Source organism: Alternaria incomplexa (assembly GCF_024043165.1).
Source record: "Alternaria incomplexa strain BMP 0042 chromosome Unknown scaffold_4, whole genome shotgun sequence".
In the NCBI taxonomy this organism is placed as follows: Eukaryota; Fungi; Ascomycota; class Dothideomycetes; order Pleosporales; family Pleosporaceae; genus Alternaria; species Alternaria incomplexa.
This window is the reverse complement of record NW_026249853.1, coordinates 1,300,278-1,327,600: the sequence shown is the minus strand read 5'-3', so window position 1 is coordinate 1,327,600 and position 27,323 is coordinate 1,300,278. Positions and strand designations below refer to the sequence as shown.

At 52.5% G+C, this 27,323-nt stretch overlaps 12 protein-coding genes across 12 annotated transcripts; 6 read left to right on the top strand and 6 right to left on the bottom strand.

Moving 5' to 3' along the window:
• Positions 1-663: 663 nt before the first annotated feature.
• Positions 664-3,224, top strand: J4E90_003655 (uncharacterized protein; the record flags this gene model as incomplete). Its single annotated transcript, XM_051433222.1, has 4 exons — positions 664-819; positions 1,087-1,995; positions 2,047-2,961; positions 3,024-3,224. 4 exons carry the CDS (start codon positions 664-666, stop codon positions 3,222-3,224), a joined length of 2,181 nt encoding a protein of 726 aa, XP_051293120.1.
• Positions 3,225-3,804: 580 nt separating this feature from the next.
• Positions 3,805-4,091, bottom strand: NOP10 (snoRNP complex protein; the record flags this gene model as incomplete). The annotated part of the gene is made up of 2 exons (XM_051433221.1): positions 3,805-3,830; positions 3,911-4,091. The coding sequence occupies 2 exons, from the start codon at positions 4,089-4,091 to the stop codon at positions 3,805-3,807; spliced, it is 207 nt and encodes a 68-aa protein (XP_051293119.1).
• Positions 4,092-4,584: 493 nt separating this feature from the next.
• On the top strand, positions 4,585-5,093 carry LCL2 (Long chronological lifespan protein 2; the record flags this gene model as incomplete). Its single annotated transcript, XM_051433220.1, has 2 exons — positions 4,585-4,753; positions 4,900-5,093. 2 exons carry the CDS (start codon positions 4,585-4,587, stop codon positions 5,091-5,093), a joined length of 363 nt encoding a protein of 120 aa, XP_051293118.1.
• Positions 5,094-5,338: 245 nt separating this feature from the next.
• Positions 5,339-8,341, bottom strand: J4E90_003652 (uncharacterized protein; the record flags this gene model as incomplete). Its single annotated transcript, XM_051433219.1, has 1 exon — positions 5,339-8,341. One exon carries the CDS (start codon positions 8,339-8,341, stop codon positions 5,339-5,341), a length of 3,003 nt encoding a protein of 1,000 aa, XP_051293117.1.
• A 3,439-nt stretch (positions 8,342-11,780) lies between these two features.
• J4E90_003651 (uncharacterized protein) lies at positions 11,781-12,985 on the top strand (the record flags this gene model as incomplete). Its single annotated transcript, XM_051433218.1, has 2 exons — positions 11,781-12,172; positions 12,223-12,985. 2 exons carry the CDS (start codon positions 11,781-11,783, stop codon positions 12,983-12,985), a joined length of 1,155 nt encoding a protein of 384 aa, XP_051293116.1.
• A 1,011-nt stretch (positions 12,986-13,996) lies between these two features.
• On the top strand, positions 13,997-15,379 carry J4E90_003650 (uncharacterized protein; the record flags this gene model as incomplete). The annotated part of the gene is made up of 4 exons (XM_051433217.1): positions 13,997-14,018; positions 14,203-14,792; positions 14,842-15,015; positions 15,077-15,379. The coding sequence occupies 4 exons, from the start codon at positions 13,997-13,999 to the stop codon at positions 15,377-15,379; spliced, it is 1,089 nt and encodes a 362-aa protein (XP_051293115.1).
• Positions 15,380-15,681: 302 nt separating this feature from the next.
• J4E90_003649 (uncharacterized protein) lies at positions 15,682-17,052 on the bottom strand (the record flags this gene model as incomplete). The annotated part of the gene is made up of 1 exon (XM_051433216.1): positions 15,682-17,052. The coding sequence occupies one exon, from the start codon at positions 17,050-17,052 to the stop codon at positions 15,682-15,684; it is 1,371 nt and encodes a 456-aa protein (XP_051293114.1).
• A 389-nt stretch (positions 17,053-17,441) lies between these two features.
• On the bottom strand, positions 17,442-18,089 carry J4E90_003648 (uncharacterized protein; the record flags this gene model as incomplete). Its single annotated transcript, XM_051433215.1, has 1 exon — positions 17,442-18,089. One exon carries the CDS (start codon positions 18,087-18,089, stop codon positions 17,442-17,444), a length of 648 nt encoding a protein of 215 aa, XP_051293113.1.
• A 664-nt stretch (positions 18,090-18,753) lies between these two features.
• Positions 18,754-20,433, top strand: J4E90_003647 (uncharacterized protein; the record flags this gene model as incomplete). Its single annotated transcript, XM_051433214.1, has 3 exons — positions 18,754-18,867; positions 18,932-19,675; positions 19,750-20,433. 3 exons carry the CDS (start codon positions 18,754-18,756, stop codon positions 20,431-20,433), a joined length of 1,542 nt encoding a protein of 513 aa, XP_051293112.1.
• A 102-nt stretch (positions 20,434-20,535) lies between these two features.
• On the bottom strand, positions 20,536-21,348 carry J4E90_003646 (uncharacterized protein; the record flags this gene model as incomplete). The annotated part of the gene is made up of 1 exon (XM_051433213.1): positions 20,536-21,348. The coding sequence occupies one exon, from the start codon at positions 21,346-21,348 to the stop codon at positions 20,536-20,538; it is 813 nt and encodes a 270-aa protein (XP_051293111.1).
• Positions 21,349-21,885: 537 nt separating this feature from the next.
• Positions 21,886-23,817, bottom strand: J4E90_003645 (uncharacterized protein; the record flags this gene model as incomplete). The annotated part of the gene is made up of 7 exons (XM_051433212.1): positions 21,886-22,452; positions 22,537-22,706; positions 22,755-22,945; positions 23,000-23,151; positions 23,203-23,326; positions 23,376-23,568; positions 23,625-23,817. 7 exons carry the CDS (start codon positions 23,815-23,817, stop codon positions 21,886-21,888), a joined length of 1,590 nt encoding a protein of 529 aa, XP_051293110.1.
• A 1,111-nt stretch (positions 23,818-24,928) lies between these two features.
• On the top strand, positions 24,929-27,024 carry J4E90_003644 (uncharacterized protein; the record flags this gene model as incomplete). Its single annotated transcript, XM_051433211.1, has 9 exons — positions 24,929-25,040; positions 25,093-25,121; positions 25,171-25,554; positions 25,605-25,681; positions 25,733-25,831; positions 25,878-25,941; positions 25,995-26,130; positions 26,180-26,347; positions 26,399-27,024. 9 exons carry the CDS (start codon positions 24,929-24,931, stop codon positions 27,022-27,024), a joined length of 1,695 nt encoding a protein of 564 aa, XP_051293109.1.
• Between the last annotated feature and the right edge of the window lie 299 nt (positions 27,025-27,323).

Here is a 27,323-nt window from a genome sequence, read left to right as displayed (position 1 = left end):
GGAGTAACTGGATCGAGACTCAAATTGACTTCTCAACAGAAACGTCCAGATAAGACCCGATAAGCGACAAAAGCAACACTGTATAACGAAAAACGTTCGCTTCGGATGTATGCGATCCGTATCCAAGCTCCCCCGCATGACCTCAACCCATCGGCGACATCACCGAGGCAGCAGCAGGGGAAGCGACAAGCCATGGGCGGTTACATATCAATTGTGCGACGACGAGTCTGTACATCGAAAACCTTGAACGTCCACAGCATCCCCTTTTGTACCTGAGGGCCAAGGTGCGTTTTCGCAGATCTCATGGATTAAACGTGGAAATCGATGGATTTAAGTTCCTAGCCGCGTACTTGGCGTGTCTTGTTCGAGACTCTCGTACCTTTTGTTTACTCAAAGCGCTCGCATCCCCGCGTGGTAGATGCCGATTGTTGGGGCAGAAGAAGGAAATATGCAACAACAAGCGCTCTGCATGTGACTGCGCATCGTTGGGACGAGATGTTCATATTACAATGATTATGCCTTTGAGTTGACAAGTGTGGTACTCGCTCCAACATACACTCGCTTTTTTTGTCTTCGTTTCGAGTTCGTTTCGAGTTCACCTTTTTCCTTATATTCGTTCGCGATCAATATACCCGATCTCTCAACAAGGAGAAGATGGCAACTATGCTCATGCAGACTGAGGTCCAGTACCAGGCACCGGTCATGATGGTGGCGGCAGTGTCTACGCCGCGCAAGCTGTGGGAGCATCCAGATCCGAAGTCTACAGCGATGTGGAAGTTTATTCAGGATGCGAATGCGAAAAGGGGGTTGCAGATGCAGGTATGTTTTGCTTGCGGACTTGGTGATACAGAGAGGGATGCATATTTGCGTGAAGCATCGTACGCGTCTGGCATGTTCTTTTGTTTAGTCAAGAGGCCGTTGCCGATGGCATCACATGGCAGACCTTGTACTTCATACTTGGAGTACACGAACGCAAGAATATGAAACTCAACCAGACTCATAGCATGCCGCACACCTTCGTCATCGTCTATGATGAAGCCAACAATTGTCAAAGACTGTTGAACACCACTAACACGCTCTCTACAGACCTTCCGCGACCTCTACAACTGGAGCGTCGGCCCCTCACGCACAGAATTTTGGGAAGATATGTGGAAAACCAGCAACCTTATCTATTCCGGCAACTACACAACCGTCGTCGATACCTCGCTACCAATGGAATCAAATCCCCACTGGTTCCAGGGCACATATCTCAACTTTGCCGAAAACATCCTCTTCACCGCCGACCCCACCTACCCCGGCGTACGCACCACAACCCACAAAGAAGAAAGCAAGATCGCCCTCACAGAAATACGCGAGGGAAACACAGAGATCCGTCATCTGACATGGGGTGACCTACGACGGAGAGTTGGTGTCCTCGCGAATGCGCTGCGGGCTAGAGGAGTCGGAAAGGGGGACCGCGTGGCTGTCATCGCATCAACGAGTTTCGACACTTTCATTGCGTTCATGGCGACGGTTGCTGTCGGCGGTCTTTTCAGCTCTAGCAGTACGGATATGGGTGCCAAGGGCATTCTCGAACGGTTATTGCAGATTCGACCCAAGTACGTTTTTGTGGATGACTGGACGGTATACAACGGCAAGACCTTCGACCTTCGACCCAAAATTGAGCAGATCGTTGCGGGGATGGAGAGTGGGGGGGTTGAAGAGTTCGAGGGTGTTGTTGTGCAGCCTAGGTTTCCTGGAAGACCTGCCGATGTCGCAGATCTGGCCAGAACGGTACGGTTGGACGAGTTTTTGCAAGTGGCCGGAGGAGACAACACATTGACGTTCGAGCGGGTGGCATTCAGGGATCCGTTCCTGATTGTGTACTCGAGTGGAACGACAGGCGTGCCGAAGTGTATCGTGCACTCTACCGGTGGCGTTCTCATCAACGTCGCGAAGGAGAGTATACTACACAAGGAGATGACTTCCGAAAGCGTTGTTCTACAGTACACAACCGTAAGTTCCCCCTCATGCGAATCATGCTTCCCATTTAACTGACAAGCCTAGACCGGCTGGATAATGTACGTCGTCTCAGTCCAAGTCTGCCTCTTCGGCACCCGCTCCATCCTCTACGACGGCTCGCCCTTCCAACCCACACCCGAAACCTTCCTCTCCATCCTCGAAGAACAAAGCGTAACCGACTTCGGCACCTCGCCCAAATTCCTGCACGAGCTGCAAAAACGCAACATCACCCCGCGCACCCTCTTCCCCTTCAAGTCCCTCAAAAGCGTAGCAACAACCGGCATGGTCCTCCCCGAAGCACAGTTCGAATGGTTCTACGACACCGGTTTCCCCGCTCACGTCCATCTCCGTAACATCTCTGGCGGCACCGACATCGCAGGGCGCTTCGGCATCGAAAATCCGCTCGAGCCCGTGTACAGTGGCGGCTGCCAGGGCCCGTGTCTAGGCATGAAAGTCCAAGTGTACGACTCCCTCATCGAATCCGGACCCGGGTGCGCAGTACCAGATGGTGAACCCGGCGAACTCGTCGCCACGGCGTCCTTCCCCAACCAACCTGTTTACTTCTACGGCGACGACGCGGCAGGCACACGCTACCAATCTGCGTACTTTACCCGTTTCCCTGGTGTGTGGACACACGGCGATTTCATCCAGATGCATCCCATCACGGGCCAAATCCTCTTCCTCGGCCGCGCAGACGGCGTGCTGAACCCCAGTGGTGTGCGTTTTGGCTCTGCGGATATCTACAGTGTCATTGAAACGCATTTCCCTGAGATCGCGGATAGCATCTGTGTTGGGCAGCGGAGACCCGGTGATGCGGATGAGAGTGTCATGCTGTTTCTGAAGATGAACAAAGGGTATGAGTATACGGATGGGTTGGTGGATAGGGTCAAGAGGAAGATTGCTGAGGAGAGGAGTCGGAGACATGTTCCCCGGTTTGTGTTTCAGACTTGGGATATTCCGGTGAGTTTTGTTCTTCTTTCTCTGACGAGTTTCTGAGAGCATGATGCTAACGTATATCATAGACCACAGTGAACCTGAAGAAAGTCGAATTACCCGTCAAGCAAATCGTCTCAGGCAAGAAGATCAAGCCGAGTGGGACGTTGGCGAATCCAGAGAGTCTGAAGTTCTACGAGCAGTTTGCGGATGTCGAGGAGGTGGTCAGGAGGATGGCAATTGAGAGGTTGTCGATTGAAAGGAGGAGATGGAGAAGTAGTACGTTGTAGGTGGTGACTCCGAAGATGATAGATAGCATGTGTGGGCGTCCTTGTTTGTTTTCTCTTCTTCCCTTCTTTTGAGATATCTTTTTCTTTCCTTGCATCTTTATACCTATAGGCCAGCTCTGTCGTGTCGCGATGCATGTATAGCTTAGCTGTAATACACATCATTCTTTGAACCCTTTACCTTCTTCTTACCTTTGAGCGGGAAATACTTCTCGTCGAACATGCTCTTAGCCAGGTGGGGACGTTGCGACGTTCACATCTCACAGATCTCGGCATCAGCACATGGGCACATTTCAGCACCCCAAAAGATCAAGTGATTATAACCATCTCATTGAATACCCTGCCCTTTAACCACTGAAGAAAAATCTCGGCGCTCCGTACCGCCATGCACTAAATCGGCGCGTGTCTGAAGACTTTTCTTTCGCCAATACGCCGTTGAACGCCCTTGTCATGCCTTCACATCCTCCATCCTCCATCTTTCATCTCAGAACATTGCCTTGTCTCCGACTATATCTCACACCATCATCTCTCCACTGCTGTCCTCCGTTCGTAAAATGCCGTTGTCACTACGTGGTGTGCGCGCTTAGTTCTTCTCAGCAACCTTGTTCTCTGCTTCCCGTTAGCCTTCTATCCACAAACTCCACCCAACCCATCCCGGGTGTTATCTTCATAGCTTGGGCTCAACATACTCTGCTGCGTCAAAAGCAGTCCATAGCGCTTCTTAATCGTAACCCTGTGCCTGCTGTACTTGTCGTCGGGCGAGAAACGGGCCGGGTGCGCGCTCTTGCTGACTTCGCCGTCGATGACCTTTTTCAGCGTGTAGATGCGCTTGGTCGGGTTCGCCGGGTCGGGGATGTACATGAGATGCATGCTAGATTTGGTGTTAGTTTTGCGCTCTTGTAGTCTCCGATTGTTTTTGTGCTGGAGCTGCTGCGCCTGTGGTTGGGATTGAGGTGGTGCTGGTCGCGCGCCGTGTGCAGATGCAGCTTCGCGCCGGCTGTAAGAGTGAGACTCACATTCCGGTATTTCGTATTCCTAAGATTTACAGTAGAAGATAAGAGTGCGGCTGAGCGAATGCGATAGGTGATGTTCAGTGGGTAGTGTTGTCGCGTAAGGATGTCGCGATAAAGCAGAGCTCGAAATTCCAGTTCGTCGGGGCGGAGTTTTTTGCGGACCACCGAGCTTTCCATGGTTTGTGCCAAGACACCACACACCCCTGCCACTTTCCCGGACCCTCTTTGCAGCTTGTTTGGCTCGTTTGCATTGGGCGGATTGGGGAAACCAGACACATCATCCACTTTGACTTGCGCTTCATACAAGTTACGCTACGCTTGTCGCATATACACGAGATATTGCTGTGGATATGGCGCGCTTTCAAATTCTTCTTGCGGTCCTCGCATCGTTTGTTTGGGGCTCGAGTGCGCAATTCGGCTTCTTCGATCAGATGTTCGGTGGTGGTGGTGGACAGCAGCATCAGGAGCCACAGAATGTGAGGAGTGATGCTAGTTGGTATCAGGCGCAGTACGAGGCTGGTATGTTGCACTCTTATTTTCTCTTGCATTATATTGCATCTATATCCCCAGCCTCATAGCTATCTACACCGCTTCCGTCGCGCATGCGCCTTCTACAATGACAGGAAAGAGCGGTACCAATGTCCTTTGCTAACAACGTCTCACAGCACAATGCTCCCACTACCTCTGCCCCGGTACCCTATCCTGCGTCCACTTCCCGCACCACTGCCCCTGCGCATGGGAGAACGTCGAAGACAAAGTCGAACTCGGTGACGGTATCGCGATTTGTGGAAGCAAAGGAGGATGGAACACTGGCGAGTTCAGCAGGAAGGTCGAATTGGCAAGGAAGGGGCTGCTATAAGAGGGTGATGCGCTGGTTATGTCATAAGAGAGTGTACGCAGTTGAGGACGGCGACATCATGGCTGGCCATGGAGAGCTCATGTCAAGAGGATACTATGGCATGAGCATGACTGGCACGGGCATACATATCGGTCGAGAGGGGCATGCGAGAAGCTTGAAAACAGGCCAGGTTGGCCAGGTCATGAATTCGTTAATTCGCAAAAATACCAATAACGCCTTTGCTATGCAATGAGTACTCCGACTTTTCATCTCTTGACGTACTTGTACCGATACGTCTGTTTCCCATCCTTCGCCTCCCTCTCATCGTCGATGCCAACCTCCTCTCTCCCCCATTGCCTCATCAAGACCTTTCCCAGCAACTTCTTTTCTTCCTCCAACTCCCTCACACTCTCCGTCCACTGTCCATCACGCTTGCCCACCACCGTCTTAGCCTTCTCCTTCATAAGCTTACTGAGAAGAGCGGCTAGCTTCTCGTCCATTTGCTGGTTGATAGCAGCGTTTTCAGCAGCTTGGTTTGCGAGACGAGTCTCAAGGGCTTCGTTCTCGGAGCGGAGGGTTGAAATTTGAGCTTCCAGGCTAGCTATCGTGTCTTGGGACGATGGTGTAGGTGTAGCCTTGAAGGTTTTGTTATTTCTGCGAAGGGTGGAGAGTTCGGATTTGAGGGTCTTGGTTTCCGAGACTTGTTTACGGATTATGTCGCGGAGGTTTGCAATCTCGGTATCTTTTGCGTTTGTCTCGGTTGCGGATGAGGAGATGGTAGTATCGTCGTCTGTGTCCTCTTCTGCAAGCTTTGCAATAGCGGCATTACGGAGCTTCTCTACCTCGTCTTTGGCTCGCTTCAAGTCTTTGGTAAGACTCCGCTTCTCGCTACGCTCTTGCTCGAGCAGAGCACCGGCTTTGCGTACAGCGTCTTCTGCCTTGTCCCGGACATCCTCCATCATGGCCTCGTGTCCTTCCGCCATGTCTTCGTGCTGGTCGCGTAGCTGTTTGAACTTGCTCTCGGCTTCAAGCTTCAGCTCCTTCATCTTGTTGAGCTTCTTCTCAATGTCGTTTACGCGGCGATCTGCCTCCGCGCGAGCATCCTGCAAACGATCATTGGCATCTTCAAGGTCTTGCTCAAAGCGTTCCGCATCAGCTCTGGCCTTGGCACTATCGCGATGCGCTTCCGCAAGCTGTTGGCGAAGGTTCGTGTTGCCTGTTTCTAGGCTCTGTAATCGACCCTGGGCTGTGTTCAGACGTTGCTCAGCCTGTTCTGACGACTCCACAAGCTCTGATATCTGTTGCTCCTTCGCAGCAAGGTCGGCTTGAGTAGATCGCAGTTGCGACTGCAACGATCGAATACGCGTTTCGAGCTCAGCTACCTGTGGTTGTCCCTCAGTTGTCATCTTCGTAGTGCCGGACAGCTCAAGTTGCGACTGGGGAGACTCGGGTTCTCTGTCGGCAGCAACAACATGCTGAAGTTCTTCTTCCTTAGCAGCTAGGTCTGCAAGCGCAGATTGGAGCTGCGTCTCAAGAGAATTGATACGCGCCCTCAGCTCGCCTGCATCCCGGTCTTGCTGTTGTTTCGTGGTTGTATTCGCGCGAGCTGCGTCAAGTTGCAACTGGAGATCTCTCATGCGATCTTCAAGGTCAGCTGTACGACGACGTTGCTGGTTCGTTACAGTAAGCTCCCTTCGTGCAGCCTCCAGATCTGACTGCAATGTGCGGAGTCGAGAATTGAGATCGAGATTTGTATGGAACAATTGTTGTTTAGCTGCCACATCAGCATGCGAGCATTCCACTTCGAACTTCGCCGCCTGTAGCTGTCCCTCGAGTTCTGCAATGCGGGCTGTCTGGCTTCGAGCCTGTGTTTCGATAGTGGACCGCATATCGTCTCTCCTTTGGGCTTCCTCACGAGCTGTCTTTGCCTCGGACGTGGCCGTTTCGAGGCTTGATTGCAGAGCATCCGCGCGGGCTTGGACCGATGAGAGTTGGTCGGCCAACAAGAGACGTTTCTTCGCAGCATCCTCATCCTCATGTCCAGACTCGTGTAGTTGCGTTTCCTTCAGATCGTGTAGCTCGCGCTCGTGTATTTGGCGCACCTGGACCAGCTCTGCTTGCATCTCTTCCAGCCTCTGGTCTTTGTCTTCCACCTCCTCGGTGAGTTGACGCTTGGCTTGTTCGAGAACCCTTCGCTGCCGTTCGAACTCTTCGAGCATAGTCTCCAACTTTGTGAGGTTCTGGAGGCGCATCTGCTCTCCAAACTCATGCATCCTGGTCTCCAGTGCATCTTCTCGCGCCTTTACCTCGGCATCCGCAGCTGCGCGAGCAGCTTCATGGTCTGCACGTTGCTGCTCCAAGCTCTTCTCCAAACTTGACACCTTCTCCTTGTGCTTGTAGTTGTCGTTGCGTGTGCTCTCGAGCTCGGAGCGGGCATACGAAAGGATCGTCTCAAGTTCGGTAATGCGCGATCTCGAAGTAGACTCTTGCTGCTCCAGCTGATGTTGTAGCTCAGCAATCTTATTGCGCGCCACGTCCTGCTCACTCGTATCGATAATGGCTGAAGTGTGCCGTATAACCGTCTCTTGCGTGGGCTTCCGCGGTGTATCATAGTCTTCGACGGTAGGCTGTAGCGATCGCGCTTTCGGGGGTGACGACCGGGGGACTTGGAGGAAGCTGTGCCTAGGCGCATGTAGCGGTGTTCCTGTGAGCGCGCCCTCCATTTCCGTGTCTGGTAGATTGCTGAGAAAGCTCCGAACCTTCTCGTCGTTCTCCATGGACCTCTCGGAAGCTGGCGAGCTGTGCTGGCGCTCGTTCTTGGTGCCATTCGGGCGCCTGGTAGGAGAGGCTGTGCGAGATGTATTACTTCTCCGCCGCTCCGTGTCCTCCACAACAACTGCCGGCTCACCCACTTCAGTCGCATGTCTACTTTCACTCCCGTCTTGTATGGCGTCCATTCGTATTACTGGTCGTTTCGTGTTGGCCTCCTTTCGCGATTTTATCTGGGCCAGCGGTAGATCTGCCGTCATCCAGTAGGTCATGTTCATGGTGAAGTCTTCCGGCCCCTCAATCTCGCTCGTATCCACGTGATCGACTGGCGGTTGGTGGCTATTTTCCAGTTCGGTAGACTCAAAGGTCGAGTTGAGGCCCAGGGCGTCCAGGTCCATCTCATATTGTGATCCATCTTGGGATGGGCGGCGCGCCGGACTGCGTTGGGGCGATTGGAAGCGCGTGGGGCTGGCCGTATACGATGAATGTGTTCGGACCATGTTTGCTACATGCGACTAGGAGCTACGGATGTCGCGATGTCGTGATGCTGAGATGCGATAAGAATTGTGCTGCTCGTGTCTGTTTGTTGTGGTAACGCGCATTCGACGTGTCTCGCGAGTCAAGCGGCCATGCACGGGCCCTCAACACGATTCAGAACCAGGGTCCAGTGCAAGTTATGTTCTTCCAGAATGCTACCAAAAAAAGATGCTAAATTTACATCACTGAGGAGTAGGCCTTGAGATTTGAGATTTAGTGTACTGCTATACTGCAGTCCCGTGTGATTTGACACTCCATGGATAAAGGCTGCCCCCTTTGCCCTACTACAAACCCGCTGACCACCTACCTCTCAATTCGCTGTCTCACACATTGCGTCCACGGGCATTACAGCATATAGTTTCTAGAGTGAGCAGATCTCCGACAACACCATGCTACTTTTCCCAAGTGCAGAATCTCCACTCGTTATACCCTCCGTTTGTGTGGCCATGCTAGAACATTGTAAATCCGAGAACCATGCGAAGATAGACGGCGTGTTGGGAAGGGTGGCACCATGCGATTGAGATCGCGAGGTTTCCGCACCGCCAGAGCTCTAACAGATAGACTAGCAGGCCGTGCGACCACACTGCCCTTGTACGATTCTCTTCGTCCTTCTCCGTGCTGATGTCTCACGCCTTTCTCCCATCTGATCTTGGGTTACGCAGCATGGAATCCTCACTGGGTGAATCTCTAATACCTCGTCAGTCGGGCGGAACGTGCTTTCCTTTCTCTTGCTGAGTGAAGCTGGTGCTTATCAGATAGGTTCATCGGTCGCGCTTCGCTGAGTAGTCATCTGCTGGTGTAGCAGTCATGATCGGTAACAATTCGTATATGAAGCGAGCCGGCCATGGACGCCGCGCTCCAGTCGTGGCCATCCGGGTCGAGCTCAAACTCCGAGCAACCGCGTTGGATGGCAACAATGGTACAGAGATCGCATTATCTATGGACGCAGTGCGACCACATTGCTGTCAAACTGCACGCCATAGCCAGGCCGTGCCATGTCGTTTGCGAGCCACTATCAGACCAAGCCTTGATAGGCGGCCATAATGTCTTGAAGACTGCCCGTGTCGTACTCGACGTCTAACTGGCAGGGTCCATGTCATGCATGCATGGCGGGAGGTCTCCCGGCTTCCGTGAGCATAGAAAGAATAACAGCGACGCCTGTGACCTAGGGAGGAGTTGGATGAGCTGGCGAGGGGTAAGAGGACAATGCGCAGTAAGATGGTGAGCAGCCCCCACGCGTGCTACTTGAAGCGTCTCTCGCGCGAGCTTGTTTATTAGACGTGCTGCATATGCGGCGTGTGCTTGTGGGTCCGGGATGCTGAACCGAGAGGGGTCCTGCAGACGACATCATCGCATGGTGGTCATGTCGGTCGACTCCGAGCTGTCCAAGGAACGACCCACCTTGACAATGCTGCTCTCCCGAACTGCGGGTAGTCGTTTAGGTTGCCCTCTGACCCGCGTGCACGTCATTGCGAGGGGGTCCAATGAACGCGCAGGCGTGAAGAAGGGTGCGCAGGCGAGATGAGAGATGATGCGGGGTATGCGCCTCGTTGGTTACACGACAGCGCGCATCGAGGTACGGGCTGCTCTGACGTCCATGGTCGAATCTTCATCTGCCCGTGAGTAGTGCCGACTGCGGGACGTGTATGTAGGGTAGCATCAGCGCGTATCGCGACGTGGAGCAACGGGCGATTGATAGTCAAGCAGGGTCCGGTCGACAGCGGCGGCTATGCTCGGCTTCCCGCTCAGGGACAGAGGGCAGTGCTGCATGCACGCAATCATGTCCCGCAACACCCATGGACTTCGTGGGGCTTCACTCCATGTGCTGCTGTAGCTCGTGCTGAGAGGCATGGCGTTCGTCATCCGGTGCGAGAGGGAAGTCGGTTGTTGCGGTTACCACACGCCTTCGCGAGAGTCTGCCCGTCTGCGGCGCGAGAATATCGTCTTCGCTGCCGTGCAACTCAGTCATTGTTTTTGGCGTAGATCAGGTACCCTCGAGCACAAGATAGATTGGGTGCGCGTCTGGTTGCAGCGGCGGCATGGAGACTGGTCGTTGCCCGCATACGAGCACGGACGATCCCAAGGCTTGCTTGCAGCTCGTCGAGCGCTGCATGACACCAGCAACAAAGGGATGCACTATTGTGGCTGCTTCTGACGTCCCATCCGCATTGTTGAAGATGACATGCTCTGCTCGCCGCTGACTATTGTTTTGCCGCCGGCCACAGAGCCAATCTCCCAGCATCATGGGCGCGCCGTCGTGGAAAATTCTCGGGGTGCCTCATCGAGTCACCACACCCGGATATCAGCTCCACTCTTGCCCGTCGACTCACATAAAGCGTTGATGCTTCCTGAAAACCACCGGCCCACCCCGCCAGCATCGACAGCTGCCACTACATACACTGCCTTTTGACCGGGTTCTGTCCCACGCCTTCACAGTCGACGTCAGCAGCAGCATCCGCTCTACGCGCAGGACCGATTCCTGCGTCCAGCCGTCTTCCAGGCGTCCATTCCCGTCCAGTGTGCCACCCCACGCGCCCATCTGGCCCCGCGCATTGCGCACTCTGCCCTGAAATCCAACTATAAGGTTCATCCACCTGTACCATCCGTGAGCCTCCTAGCCAATTAGACAAGGATTACCTGCATCAATCCCCACGCCGCATCTTTTACCCCAGACTCACGGCATTTTGTCCTAATCCAAGCTTCGAGGTCACATACAGCAGCTTCCAGACCGTGCTCTGCCATTGTGTCACTTTCACGCATGCCATCGGTCCGTAACTGAATCGGTACGATTGCTTACAGCACCTTGTGTCATATACACCCGAGGTATCCAGGCGCCACACATCCTGCTCTCCAAGTTACACATCTCCGGCTTGTGGGATGAATTTCGGCTTCAAAAACAATACTTCGCACTGGCCCGTTGGACAAGAACACATCAACCGATAGTCTGGTCAGATCCCCCGCATTTTCATCTGTGGCTGCATGCCATCATTGCGATCCTAAGCCTCTCGGAATAACGATAAGCTTGCTTTTTCTACGGTTTCTGGAGGCTCCACGGACCTCTTAGCAAGCCTCGTCAAGCTTGACTTGCCGAATCGGAGAGTGATCCCGAGTCCAGCTACCCACGGGCACGCGAGCGATCGTCATCGAAAACGCCTATTCTTATCTATTTTTTGTGGCACGTAATGGACTCATCTTTGACACTGCTCAGTGCGAATATCCGTATTCTGGTACGTGGGCCTTCCCCTCATCTTTTTCTGCTGCATTGCATGGTAGCAAAAGTGTCCGTGTCTTACACCGGAGAGAGCCTTGGTGGCGCGTCCTTCATGCACGACATAACGGCAGGGCAACTCTTATAATTCGCCTCCCACACTGAAATTTTCTCTCCCATGGACATCAGCTAACATGATCACCTTCAAGGATACCCAACTCGCTCTCATACACATCCCGTTGCCTCTGTATCGCAACTTCCTCCAGTCCATTCTTCAACTAGTTCTGCCCAATGCGACGCGCAAGTCTTATGGGAACGGCTCTGGCGCCGTGCAGCCGCCCAAAGGCTGGCCCTGCGAACATCCCTTTGTGAATATCTCCATTACACCAGTCGAGTGCTCCATAGTATGCTCGAGGACGCTTGCGAGTGAACTATTTCTGCCTGTTCTCAACCTGCTGGATCCTGAGTCAAGAGCGTCTGTCAGTATTACCACAGATGACTATGTCGTAATGCAAGTCGATGGCGAGGGACTTGATGCAGGACAACGCGTCTTGGAGCTGACAAGTCCTCTTGCTCTGGCTGGAATGTAAGTAGAGGCCTTCACAAGGCTTCCGCACAAGGCTGACTCAATTCCAGTCCCATATTCTTCATCACCACTTACTTCTCCGACTACATTTTGGTCCCACTGCGACACCGATCGCAGGTCGTACAAGCGCTAGAAGAGCGTGGGTTCCAGTTCGAAAAAGACACTTCCTCATACGTCAACTCCTTCCAACATGCCCGCAAACACTCAGCCGCATCACTGGAAGTTCAGCCGCCCAGCACCCCTCCGCCAACCACAATTTCGGAGCTTCAAACCAGGACCTTCGCTACACTCAAGCGTCGTCACATCGTTCCCACGGTGGATTCGAGCATCCGGCTCGTGCAGTGCGCCGGTCGACGCGACAGTACAAATGGCATGTCTCAAGCTCGAAACCGCAACAGCATGACAACATCCGCCGACGACGCACTCCACCTCGGTCTCGTAAAATGCCTCATCACGCAGCCATATCCGAAATTTTTATCGCTCACACTAACTGATACCGAGTCTGCCGCGCTGCTGCTCGACCAAACTTTACTACCGCATTTCGCGCAAGATACTCTCCTAGGCTCCAGAGATGAGTTTTTGACACCCATCACCTTGGACCTGCGAGGTCTGCCAATGGAAAGCACCGGTATCGTGTGCGGTGTAGCTGGCAGATTAGTCGGCGAAACCACAGGGCAACTGGAGGATCCTGTTGAGATGAGTTATTTGAGCACCGCGCGTGCTGGAACCGTCATGGTCGCTGAGCAGGAGCTGGAACGTGCACTTGATGCTCTGCACGGCGCTGAAAGTGGTATTTTATCGGCAGATGAGTAGTTGTGCTCGTGTATAGGTGCGGCACAATTCCTTTTTGGCTGTGACGACCGGTGCTGGCTGAATCGAGGTCGCTTGCGCCTGCCAAGTATGCGGCCTTCACTTCCCACTCGGCTTGCATCGGCTCCTCTCTTCCACTTCGCGACGAACAACGTCGCTACGATTTTCGCATTCGCTGTATAGGATAGGATTTGGCGACTGGATCAAAAGTTATCATTTATGCGTACAATCAGTAGCTGTGTAAATGCGTGACGCAGCGTCTTCGCCCTAACATCGATTTGTACAAGTGGCCGCGTATACCTCACGCCCGCGTGCTGCAAGGCAGGAGCGCCCCGCCGCTGCACCTCTCCTATCCTACCCGCATGTCGTCGATATGCACGACGACATTCTTCGAACTTCTAGTTTCCCTAGGCAATCTTGTTGGTTCACATAGACGCAATGTGATAGCCATCCCTTCTCACCAATCACGATTCATTAGCTCTTTTGGCCCCCACTGCGGCTGAGGTCTGACATGGTTCAGCTCAATCTCATCAAAATAAGCAGCGATGTTCTCACACTTCGACGAGTCTGTCAGTACTCTACCAGGGGAAGTTCCAGTTTCATTACAGCGTCTAAGACGCAAGGCCGACCGTGAGCGGCTTCGCCATCATACATGTCGACCGCTACGCACTCACCGCTGGCCTTTGTGGAGAACAAAGCTGCACCTGTGAAGCTGATCGAAGTGACCAGCGATGGCCATGCAAGGAGACTGGAAGTGACCGACGACTTAATTGAGGGATACATTGAGAAAGACTTCACGGCAAGTTGCACTGGCTTCCAGGATAGATGCATTCTAACATGAGGAAAGACCCATGGTAGCAAGACTGAGCAGCCGGCCAATGTAGAAACTATTAAGCTCTTGTGAGTATGGTCACTAAATACACAAAACTTACCGCGCTGACCCTCTCTGTCACAGTTGGTCGAGGCGCGTAGGGGAGTACAATGGCAGTATGACACCTGTGCCTCTGTCGTCGCATGCATTTGCGCGCATCGCTCCGTATGCTCGGATACCAGAAATCTACGCCCGAGTTCTAGACTACAAAACTGCGACATATGTATTCGCGAATCCGCAGCTACCCTCATTTCTCTCGCGTACGTCGCCGAAAGAGTTGCGCAATAGGTATTTGAGTAAGCGGGAGACGCACACAAATGCCAATTATGCTGCTAATGCTATAGTCCAGGCTTTATCCTACAGTCTGTACCCGGTACAGGGTCACTTGTATGCGTCAGCGCTTCTTTTACGTACGACTTCTCAGCACGACACATGTACATCTTTATGCATGGCCTTGCAAGCTATAACTACGACCGCTTTTCATCAGTCATTGAAGAAGGCGCCTCTAGCGCGTCTGCGTTCTTAGTTCCGAGTATCATCATCCGTCACAATCTCGTGAGGCGCGTAAAGGCACTGAACCTTTGGCAAGATAAGATATATTGGTTCGAGCGGAGGGTCGGCATTCGATACGATCACCAAGATAACCCTGAGTTATCCAGTATCGATTTCAGCACGCTTTCGAAGGGTCTGAATGGCGCCACCATCAATATCGCACACATAACGTGGCTGTGTAAAAGCACTACGCGTATGCTCGACTTTCTAGACGAGGTTACAAAGAGATACAGAAAGCAAGCTATCGCCAATAACGTGTCCGAAGACGATGCGATTGAGATAGAGCAACTGCTCAACGACTCTCATGCGCACATGCGATCCTGGAACACAGGCCTCGAAGATCGGGCAGAGTACCTTTCCAAGCGAGGACAAGCTCTGGTACAGACTGTGAGTACCACCTGAGGGTTATACTCAGTATACTGATATCTTGTACAAGATCTACAGTGGCATTGCTCAGCGCGACTCCGCAATAAGCCTCAAATTGGCGAACACAAGCACGAGCCTTGCACAGTCGTCACAAAGCATAGCGCTATCAACCTCACGCGACAGTAGAGTTATGAGAATCATCGCCGCCATCACCGTGTTCTTCTTGCCGGCAACCTTTACTGCCGTAAGTTCATAGCATAGTGTAGTATATCATACATCATACGTGCAGATCTAATACTTGGCAGACGTTCTTCAGCACCTCCTTCTTTGACTTCAAACCCGATCAAGGTGACAAGGTCTACTCACAGTGGATTTGGTTGTACTTCCTGGTAACAATAATCTTGAACTTGACTGTGTTCTTCGGCACATGGTATGTATGGCGAAAGAAAGAGCTGGAAATCATGGCATCTTTCAACTCAGCCGACAAAGAGCCAGAAACCCAGACTTTGGAAACATCCGGAAGAAGACTTGATCTTGACATGGCGCAGTATGTTGAGCAGGAGATTGGTCACGCGGCACCGGGGGTGAAGTCGCACACGAACTCATAATTTGATCAACTAGGCCAGCGACAAACACGTTACGCCGAACCAGAGGCAAACGCATAGCGAGAGCGAGAGGAATCCGGAGCACCTCTTACCAGAAAAAGATACCAAAGAGGCCTAGAGGCCTAGAGACTACATTAACATAAATACATGCAAAGTAGGCAATCTAGCGTCAACGTAGGCTCTGAGGTGTTTAGTCTTTTCCTAGGTTCATGTCAGAGAGCAATTGAAGACAGGCATTGAAGAAGTCATACAGGATTTCCCACTCTCTGATCACATCATCCACCTCTGAACTGCGCCTAAAACTCTCAACCCCGTCCATACGCAGTCAGATACGCCTTACTATACGCCGGGTCATTCACGCGCAGCAACGCAAGCTCAAGAAGTCTTTGCGCCCGCGCGATAGCCACGACAGCCTCCATAACAGGATCCTGCTTCAAACAACGACTACCAGGGCATACATTCTGGACAGCATCGTCTACCGCGGCATAAGCTTGAGCGAGCGATTCTTGCGCCTCCTTCACCCAAGCGCACTGGTATGCGCGGTCGCCATATGGAATACCGCGTCGGATGTAAAGAATCTGGGCATCCAACTCATCGATACCAAAAGCTCCTTGCGCCATGACTTCGTCGGCGCATCGAATGAGTAGCTCCTTGGGAATGGACTTGGAGGCTTCCGGCACGTCGTATAATGAGAGCAGAATTAAAGGCCTGGGCGATGAATCAGCCTCATGGTCGGTGTCGCATGGTGGTTTGGCACTGGTGGCTACACCGGAGGTACTTGATGGACTGTCTTGATCGTATTCTTCGTATCTGACGTTAGGACTGAAGCTTACCCGTCGCGAGTGACTGGCCCTGGGGCCTTTCATATGTGTCTTGTGGTATGGATCGGCTGCTCTCTTTGCCAGTCGTGTGAATGTGTCGTATCGATATAAAAAGGCCTCTAGAGTGGTAGTTGGCGGTCCACCACGTGCGCAGAGTCCATGGCGTCCCTCGATTTGCGTCGTGTTTGGTGGCCTATTCTTTGACGGTTCGGTAGCTATCGTCGTGACACAAGTCTGTGTACCGATATGACAGACTTTGTTGCCCTCTAATAAAGTGCTCTTTTCTACCGATTTGGACTGGCTATAATTCGATGGCCCGGCAGTTATCGGCGGGACACTGGTCGATGTATCGTTGACACTGGCTTTGTTCTCATCCAACACCTTTGTTCTTACTGGCATAGCCTGACCCGGCTCAGAAGGCTTGCTGTTCGTAACACTAGTGAGTGAACCGATAGCACCGGTTTTCTTCCCGTCCAACACATCGCTCGTCTCTGCGGATTTGGGTTGGCTATGCGGAGAAGGCTCAATGCTCGCAGCAACATCCTTCTTTACCTTCTTTACCACACCTAAACGGCATAGCCGCTTGATTGACTCCTCCAGGGCGAATGAAACAGCTGCCTGTTTGGTCTTCGGCTTTGCAGAGCATATGTCGGCGTCGATTTTGCTAGCCAACTCTGCTCGCTCTTGATGCACGAGACTTTCCTGCAAGAAATCAAAAGCAATCGGATGCAGAGCCAAAATAGTCTTGCCACTGCTTTTCGAAAGCACATAGCTGCGGAAATTCGGCTTGGTTCGAGCTTCTTCGATAGTGGTTTTGAGGGACCATGTCTGGACGGTCTGAGACTGGTTGTCCATAGTTGCAGAAAGGGCGCTGATGCGTTGAGATTTGTTGATGGATGGTGAAAGAACAGACCGAGGCTGAACAGTGGTGGCCGAAGGTCTCCTGAGTAGAGGCAATTTGGAACTCGATGGTCAGTGGAGTTGGTTCTCATAACAGTCAGGTGAGGTTTATGGCTGTTCGTGGTGCAGACTTGTAAACCGTGCCACCGACTGCCATATCAGGTTCCTGTTGAAGCGCAAACACGAATTTTGCGCGCCACGATCCAGCGACGGGGGTGATTCACCAAGCTCTATGGTCACGGACCTTGTTCCCTGCTTTCACAGCAATCGAATCGATAGCGGTGAACTGTCAACGACCTTGTCAGGAGTCAAGCTCAGGCAATGTAGACAATACCCTCATAGTATTACGCATCTTTTCGCTGCGACTGGTCCAAGATCAATACGGTGGGTCCAAAGTCCTGCTCCTCAAGCGTATCACTATTGGTTCCTCTCCTGATGTTGTCGTTCTGAGCTTCTTCTTCCGTAGCAAAACGGTAACATCGCGTCTCAGCAAGTCCAAAGCGCTTGCCCTTCACGAGGAAAGCTTTGATACCTCGATGCGTGATGATGGCGATGTTGCTATACGTTGCGGAAAGACCTTTCAGCCTTCTTCGCACTCGTTCAGCACGCGTAATAGCCGCTTCAGTACTATGCTCGGGATAGTCCCACTCTTCATTGCACTCAGAGAAGTCGAATTGGGGAAAGTTAGACGCTAGCTCTTTTCGCGACAAGCCCTTGTTGCAGACAGCGTCGTTGGCTTCTCGAAGATCGGGCCAGATCTGAACGGGGACGTGGAAGGAACCTGTCTCCGTCAAGGACGGAAACATGTTTATCGCGGTCTCTATGGTGCGGGTCATGGGCGAGATGAGGATCAAATCTGGCTGGATCGTGAGATTGATGCGTTTGGTGGAGACGTTGCCGGCTTTTGTCAACGGCGGATCTCGGTGTGGATAGCCGCGCTGAACGTTGTGCAGTGCTTCGCCATGGCGTATGATATGTACACGCGCTGCCATTACGTTCCTACAAGCAAGTGGATGGCGCGGGTGTTGAACGTAGAAGCACTTAGAAGCACTGAAGACCGCCGCTCGGGGTTATCGATAAGAAGGCCTGAAGCTTAGCATCGTTTGAATCTTCGAAGCTCCGCTCCTGCGCGCTCATCTTCCACGTCATTGCACATATCGTCGTCAACTTCCTTTCTGAACGCACTCCGGAGCTACTGGCCAGGATAATGGATTCGCTGCATCTTCATCACATGCCCGAGGTATGCAGCTGCAGCTGGGCCCCCTTCCACGGCGCATGAACTTGTTCAGGAGTTGGCGGCACCCACCGTCATCGATGCCAAGGTCGCCGAACGATCTCCGCTATCGGATGTTGCATTGATCTGCATCTGATAAGATGAGATTGATAAAATTCCCCACCACCTACTCCGCTGGAGCCAATCGCGAACACCGCACGTACGACGTCAACCTCTTTATTAGGCAGAATGCTCGTACTGCGACAAGGTATAAGAAAACTCTGCGAGTGTCTATCGGCCGTAGCATTCGTGCAGTGCCCTGATGCTGATGGGTACGCGATGTGTTTTTGGGGCGTGCCGTAGGCCTTATAAGAAGCAAATCGAGGATTGTAGTACCTTCAACATCTAAGCTTCTGTGATATTCGTTCTCTACCCATCACACCATGCGGTTCTCTGGCGTCGTTCTCGCCTCGCTGGCATCCATTCTGGTCCATGCTCAGAACAACACAACCTCATCCTGGCCATGGCAAAACTTCAAATCTCGCCCTGGTTTCGAGGTAAGTTATGGCTATACGAAGTGCATGTGAGACATATACTGACTTCGTACCCCTACCTCTGCAGCCCCCGGTACTTTCAGTCAACAAGACTGGTGACACCGCACCGGGAGTTATCACTTTCCCTCAGAGTGGAGGTGGGGCCCACAACTACAGTCTGAACATCTTCCAAGAAGATGGCGAGCTGGTGTGGCAGTCTGGCTACGGCGACTACGCCGCCTTCAGAATTTCTGAGCTCTTCGGCGAACCCGTACTGGCCTACTTCAGTGGCATCTCTCTCACAGAACCTTGGGGTTTCGGGTATGGAGTAATTTACATCCTCAATCAGCAATACGAGAGCATCTACAATGTCACTCTCTGGAACGAAACGTACCCACTCGAGAGCATCTATCCCCTGTACGATCCTACCCAGTACCAACCTTTCAGCTGGGTTGATATGCACGAGAACCTTATCACCCCTGAGGGTACGATGTTCATCGCCGCTGTGAATGTTACACCATGGGATTTATCATCCATCGGCGGCCCGAAGGATGGGTGGGTTGTGGATTCCATTGCACTCGAGCTCAACGTTACGAACAGCGAGATTCTTTGGCAGTGGAGCCATCTTGACCACGTGGACGAAGTCTCGCTCGAAAGCGCTGTGCCAACGTATCCGCTTGGTGAGCTAGGCAAGAACAGCAGTTACCCTTGGGGTCCGTTCCACATCAACTCCATCGAAAGATTCGAGGACGGAAGTTACTTGCTCTCTTCAAGGCATTACTGCTCCATCTACAAGGTTTTCCAAAACGGCACCGTAGCATGGACTTTGAACGTAAGTTTCCATCCCCGTCCCCATCCTTCCGACGGTACGCACTAGTGGTGATCGCCATACTAACGAAACCCCAGGGACATTCCGGTGGCGACTTCGCCCTTGAGAATGGTCTTTCCTTCTGCTACCAACATGACGCGCGTATCCATCCGTCTCGCTCCCCCAACACCACCACCATCTCTCTCTTCAACAACGACAACAGCGCCGTTGTACCTAAAGTCAACGAAACTACCGGAATCTTCCTCTCCATCGATGAGCGCATAATGACTGCGACATTGCTACAAGAACTTGCCGACCCAGACGATGTCATCTACTCGGTCAGCCAAGGCAACATGGAAGTCCTCCCCTCCAACCACTCTATCATGGGATACGGCAGCGTCCCAGCTCTGAAGGAATATGACCAAGATGGCAATGTTGTGTTGACTGTGAAATGGGGAGAACCAGAGAAGGTGCAGAGCTACCGCGCCTACAAGGCCGAGTGGGTTGGTAAGCCGAGCACCAAACCTGATGTGTTTGCCTGCAAGGCGAGCAACGGCACAGAGGTCTACATGAGCTGGAATGGTGCCACGGAAGTCGACACGTGGACTGTGTTCGGTGGTGCATTCAACGGGACCCTTACCAAGGTCGCTAGTGTTGAGAAGTCTGGTTACGAGACCAAGGCAGTCGTGGGCCACAAGCTTGGGTTCGTGAGGGTGGAGGCAAGTGGCAAGGAGATTGAGACTGGTGTTTCGCGAGTCGCAGCAGTATCGGAGATGTGCTAGACTGTATGTGAACGTTAAAAACGCGAAAGGCACATCCATAGAATGATAATAGATGCATTATGCATCCGTATGTATTAATCGGCAGTTCAAACTACGCTCAGCCTACCATGGGTAGCCTCCTGTGTTATGAATAAACTTTCCACATTCCTCGTCTCTCTCCCCATCAACAAGCTCCATAATGCTCTTCACAGTGTCCTCCGCACTCCTTGCACCGAACTCCACCTTGTTGTAAGGGCCTAAATTGGAAGCTGTGAAGCCAGGGTCGTAACAGAATACTTTCATTTTGACGTTGTCCTCCTCTTCTGGTGCCTCAGCATCGCCCTCCCCAGCCTTCTCAAAGTCCACCTGCGGTATACCCAGCCCGTACTCCACATACATACACGAGCTGATCATGTTGAAGGCGACCTTGCTGGCGCGGTATGGAACGGCTTGGATCTTGTACATCGGGCTTTCAGTGGAGAGACGGCGACCGATTGATCCTGCTCCTGAAGAAATGTTGATTATCCGCGGGTTCGCGCTCTTCTTCAGCAAGGGAACTAGGGCGTTGGTAAGAAGCCATGGGCCCGTTGCGTTTACATCGAAAGCTGTGGCCAGGCGTTGGCGCTCCGTCAAGCCTTCGGGCAGCGCGACTGCAGCGTTGTTGAAGAGGATGTCGAGTTTGCCGTAATTCTTCTCGATGAGTGTTGCGGTTTGCGTGATATGGTCGTCGTTCTGCAAATCAAGATGCACGAGCTCGATGCTGCCAGGAAGCTTGCGTGCTTGCAGGTCTTCGAAGGCAGCTGACCCTTTCGTAGTCGATCGTGAGGCAAGGAGGACGTGATATTGACCCCGTTTAAGGAGCTGGTGAGCGATCTCAAATCCGATGCCGCTGTTCGCTCCGGTGACAAGAGCAATCTCTTTGACGATGGACTGCATTGTGGGTGATGTGGGTATTTGAAGAGATCAAGATAAAAAGAGGAGTGTCTCAGTGACTTCAACATGGCTTAACATGGGCTTAAAGCCACTGTGATATACATTTTCTACCTTCGTGAGAGTCTGGCTGCAGCCGGACTTATGATCTCAAATTCCGCAATGATGCGCTACAGTCGGCCTAGCTGTCGTGCCGCAGTCGTGTGCGTAAACTGTGTCTATACGATGAGACGGTCATTTTACGACTAGTCGACGTTCTCGGGCGGATGAGAGTAGGCCAGGCCGGACTATCTGGACGCCTAAAGGCTTCAAGCCGGCGTTGGAGGCTCGGAGTACAGGTTTTGCACTTTCAATCGCCGGCGCTAGCATCGAAAGGGACTAGAGAAATTGCACAAGCACCACCCCGGGGCCGTCCACGGGTGCGCTGTGGGCGTCATCAAGAGCTAGCACGCTGTGAAGCATCGTGGAAGAGTCAAAAATAGCTGAATTCGTTTTGCCAAGTGTTGATACCATGCAAGTATATAAGATCCTTCGAATGTATCGTTACCTGACCTGCACTGCAACCCCATCATCACCCCGGATTTGCGGAGACAACGAATCGGCTCGCAACTCTCTCACTGCGACATCCGGGGACTTCAGCCAATCTTGCTGCACCAAACCTCTACCGCGCTCGGTCATCTGAAGATGTGGAAGCTCCTCCCGTAATGCGGTGATGCCACCTTTGACGCTACTTGCGGAGATGGCTTTGGCGCGGAGCACGCTCGTCGCGACGCGGGCCGTATCACCACCGTAGCAAACAATATATACATCTTTGCCAGCAAGGTCATGCGCACTAATGCGCTCGCTTGTGAATGTTGATTCCAACTCTTTCCATTGCTTCTCGAGAACCGCGGCATCCGAGAACGGGCTCGGTGTGGAGGCATTCAGGCTTTGTAGCGGTAGGTTGTACGATCCTGGGATGTGACTGGTGACGAAGTCCTCTGGCTTCCTCAGATCAAGCAGGACAGCACCGTTGTTTTTCTCGACGGATTCGGCAAACTGCGATAGCGCTCGTGTAGGTGTGAGTTCCCATGCTTCGTCGTAGCGGTACAGATCGACTGCGGTGAGATTCTGCAGTTATGTTAGCTATGTTTGACAAAGCGCGACAGCACGAGGGCCGGCCGCGAAGATACCGAAGGAAAAAGCGCCTCTTACCTCGTTGTGTATAGGTCGAAAAGCGGAATCTCCAAGCTTGTCGAAATATTCATCGATGTACTGATATGGGCCATCGCAGGCCACGAATGCGCAGTCGATGATGCCATTGGTATTGGCGAGGTCGGATAATGTGCCGTCGCTCTTTCGTTTTCCGAGATAGTTGAACAGCCCTAACAATGTTAGCGGCTATACTTGTAGTGTCAGATTGTCCCACTCACCCTGCAAATTGAACCCCGAGGACGGACCACAGATCAAACCCGCGCGGCAAAGCGCCAGGGATAGACTGAAAGCATCCTTGGAGCCCACCTCCTCAATGGCATCCACGGAGTCGCGCCATGGGAACTCGACAGGGCTCAGAAGAGCGAGAGATCTAGGTCCTGGAACTCGATCGCCGGCGGCGGTGCACACGCTGGGCTCTTGGTCAGGCTACATCTCCATAAACTGTGAACATGTATCTACTCACCCTAATCGAACCACAGACGGCTTGGCTGACTTGAAATATTGGCCGAGCCCTGTCATGGTCCCAGACGTACCCATGCCCGCGCACATGAGACGAATGTTGGGTAGTTGTTGATGAATTTGCGGTCCGGTCCATTTGACGTGCGATTGCCAGTTCTTAAGACATTAGCTTATGCCGCGTCGACTAAAGGTGATGGGGTAGCTTACTGCGTCGTTTTCGTATTGATTGACATTGAGGATTGCTTCGTCTTTTTCGGCCATGGTTCTAGCTCGATGTATGCCGCCGCGTTCGTCGAGTGGTTCTGGTTGAGAAGGACCACCAAAGAGCGTACTGCCAGTGAGTTAGATGACTTCGAGACATAAATGATTACCGCCCGTACATGTCCAGCCCGAAGAATTGCATGAGCCTGAGTTTTGGAGCCGAAGTCTTGTTACTCAAGAAGGCGCGAACATCTTGTATCCCGTGGTTGATGCGAGAGACCAAGGCCAGAGATATGACGGTTGATCCTGAACTGTACTCGACTACTGTCTTGGACTTCTCTGGGTGGACTTCTTTGGTCAACATGTTCAACGCTGGCATCATATCAGCATTGATCGATGCTGACTATGTCTGATTACTTCGCACTTACCAGGCATGATCTTGACATTGTTCGAGGGATGCATAGACATCATCTTCGCATGTATTCTGACACCATCGTTGTAGTACGGGTTCAAGTTGGGCGGAATCTCAACAAGAGGAATCATGGGTGTGCGGTCGGGATCGAAGTAGTTCTGGAGAGCATCTGGCCCCGAATAGGCGTTCAAATAATTCCGTGAGACCATACTGAAGTGAGCGAAAGTTGTACGAGACAGTACGAGTGCAGCCCAAGCGCTGGAACGGACTGCTCTTTAACTGAGCGCTTTCGCGGTGACACATCGGAGCCTGCCTGTCGAAGTCGATATTGAACCAAATGATCTACAGCACCGGGATATTTTTGCGTGGGCATCATGCAACATGCAACGATGAAGGTGCTCATCGGTGTCACTTCATGGGTGCTAGTGCTGGGGCGAAGATCAATCCCGAAGTGGGACTCGTACGGTAGGATTCCCGCTGCGGCCATGGGAACGTCCCGCATCGGCCAAGACGTGTTACTATAATTTACGGGCGAGAGCGCAACACAAAAATTTCCTGGATAGGGCTCATTGGACGGGATGGTGATGGTAGTTGATGGCTTCGAGGCACATTGAGGCACATTGAGCACATTGATGGCGGCGAGTCAGGACGAGACGCGCTTGTGCTAGTGTGGTTTTGTACTAGCGTTGACGCGACATGGGCCACCCCACGGGTGTTCTGGAGTTCCGAATGTCACAAACCTCACCATGTGTCTGCCTGACACGACGACAGGGTATGAAAGCACGTCTGACGTGCAGATATCGCAATTCTTCACCGAAGCCCACCGCTGCGTGGAGCACACGCGCATAGTCGCCCTCATTGTACTCAACAGCGTCCCCGATGAGCGCGCCACGAACTGGACATGCTGCGACACCCGTTGCTTGTTGCTTATTGCTGGTGGCTGTCAGTCATAGTACCTGGACATAAGAACATTTGGCAGCCAACAGGACCCAAGAAGCTAGTGCACGAGCGTAGACCTTTACACATCTAGTTTGCATCGCGTACTTTGCAAGGATGCATTCGGCTCCTTGCGTCTTACGTCTTCGGAAGTATACACAAAGTGGAAGATCAACCGATCGGCGTGGATGGACCAGGTTGAGTACTACATGTCAGATTGCGGTCCCAGACTGCGTTGGCATCTGCACCGACGTTGTCTCCACCGCTTCAAGTCGTAATCATATCTGTCGAGCTCGGCCCGCGTTGAGTCGTGCTACTCTTTTATCAAGCCGTCCCAAGACACCACAGACTTCGTGAAGACGAAAAATCGAACCTTTCTGAACCATGGCGACAGGAGATCAGCCCCAGGCTGCCATGAGCACACCGGAAAAATCCCTTGCGGAACCCTCCTCTGTTCAGGCGCCGAAACAGCCTCCAGAATTCAACGAACAAACCAGTACGGTATGCGCAGATGACATTCCGAATTTTGCTAACTCCATACTCCAAAGACTATGTACCAGTCAAGACGATCATTACGGTGGGTACTTACCCGGCTATTCTCCCTTTCGGTACTTACGTATCAGCAGATTTTCCTTGCTTGCGCGAGCGTCGACTTATTGGCCTTGATGGATCAAACAACACTTGCAGCTAGCTTGACCATCGTCAGCAAGGATCTCAACGCCAGTAACGAAAGCGCGTGGATCGCAGGCGCATACTTCTTGACGTCCACGTCATTCCAACTCCTCTACGGACGGCTTTCTGACATTTGGTCCCGCAAGGTGCTCTTAGTTATCGGCATTGGCATCTTCTTTCTCGGCTCGCTAGCTGCTTCCTTGGCAAAGTCCGCTCTGCAGCTGATCGTCTTCCGTGCATTCATGGGCGTTGGAGGTGGCGGCCTCATGACGGTTGCGCAGATGATCGTATCGGACATTGTGCCTCTTCGCGAGAGGGGAAAGTATCAGGGTATACTCGTAAGTGACGTTGCAATGCGTTCTGTGGCATAGCGCTCACTTCATGTCAGGGCTCTGTTGTAGCTCTGGCGAATGGCATTGGGCCAGTGATAGGTGGTGCACTCGCTTCCCAAAGCCACGATTCTTGGTATGGACACCCTACTGACATCCAACCAAAACAAGACTAAGCCGGTTGCAGGAGGTGGATCTTCCGGCTGAACTTGTTCCTATGCGTTCTTACTACTGGCTCCGTCATGTTCTTCATGCCACTCAGAAAGGTCAACGGTAGTTGGAAAAGGTCAGTACTGGCTACCTTCGCTCATGTCAAACACTGACAATATCAGGAAATTAGCAGCAATCGACTTTTTCGGAGCGTTCCTGGCTCTCGCTGGGTCTGCATTGCTCGTAGTATGTTGCGCGACATCATCAGTCACCATCCTGGCCAACGCTAACCATCCTAGCTCGCCTTGACATGGGCTGGGGGAGAGTACGCTTGGGGATCGGCGCATGTCATTGCAACCCTGGTAGTTGGCATTGCAGTCTCAGCTATCTTTGTCGCGTGGCAGTGGAAAGGCACCAGCGTGCCATTGATACCGAGTAGGTTTGCCCCAGGCAACAGGCAAAGCTTCGTGCTGACCTATACCAGTGACCATCTTCACATCCAAAGTCGTCAACGGTGCCGCGCTAACCATGTTTGTGAACGGCTGGAACTTTCTTGTTCAGGTCTACTACATTCCTTCATTCTACCAATTGGTCTATGGCTACTCAGCCGTGAAGTCCGGAGCACTACTACTCCCCATCACGCTCACACAAAGTAAGACAATGTATTTCAACCACATCGGTTCGTGTCTAACTCTCACATAAGCTCTCTTCAGTACCCTGTCAGGTCTTATTGTACACTGGACCGGTCGTTATAGAGAGTGCCTACTGGTAGGCTGGGCGATATGGGCGATTGGTCTGGGCCTGATATCGACACTCGATAGCCCATCTCTCGGAAAGCAGATAGGCTATGGCCTGCTCGCTGGTCTTGGTCTTGGCAACACACTGCAACCCTCACTCATCGCTGTTCAGGCGGGGGTAGAGCGCAAACACATGGCTGTCGTGACCTCGACGCGCAACTTCGTACGCAATCTTGGCGGCACCCTTGGCCTCGCGATCTCAGGCACTGTAATCAACAACGCGGTTCGATCATCACTGGTTCCATACGGGCTTTCGAGGCCAGAAATCCGGCTGTTGCTGGATTCGCCAGACATGTTTCGGGAGTCGGTCGGCCGAGAGCGTACCGATCTCGTCAGAGCCGCACTTGCAGCAGCGTATCAGCAGGGCTTCCGGATTGTTTTCATCGTCGGCGCAGTGCTTAATGCGCTCGCATTTGTCGCTGCTTGGTTCCTGATGCCTCAGGTGGAGTTGAGCAGAAAGGACGATGCCCAACTGAAAGAGGAAGGCAAGAAGAGAGATGAGGAAGAGCGCGGCACAGCTTCCCCTGCATAAAAGTTTTGATCAGGAAGACCGGAGGCAACGGCGAGACGCGTGATACAACACGATGAGCCAATTTTCGGACATCAAAGATCCAACAACGATTGCAACTACCGACGAAGCAGGATGGATGCCGGGTAAATAATAGATTACCATCCATAGAGTCATGATTACTATACACCCTAGTAAACCGGCCCCACATCGAAGAAGTACACTAATGCCCCGCGCAGTTACTATAAGTGCTTGTTTTGTTGTCAAGCATAGATAGTAACCGAGTAACGAAGCTTAATTGCACATTAATTCTATAATGTCGT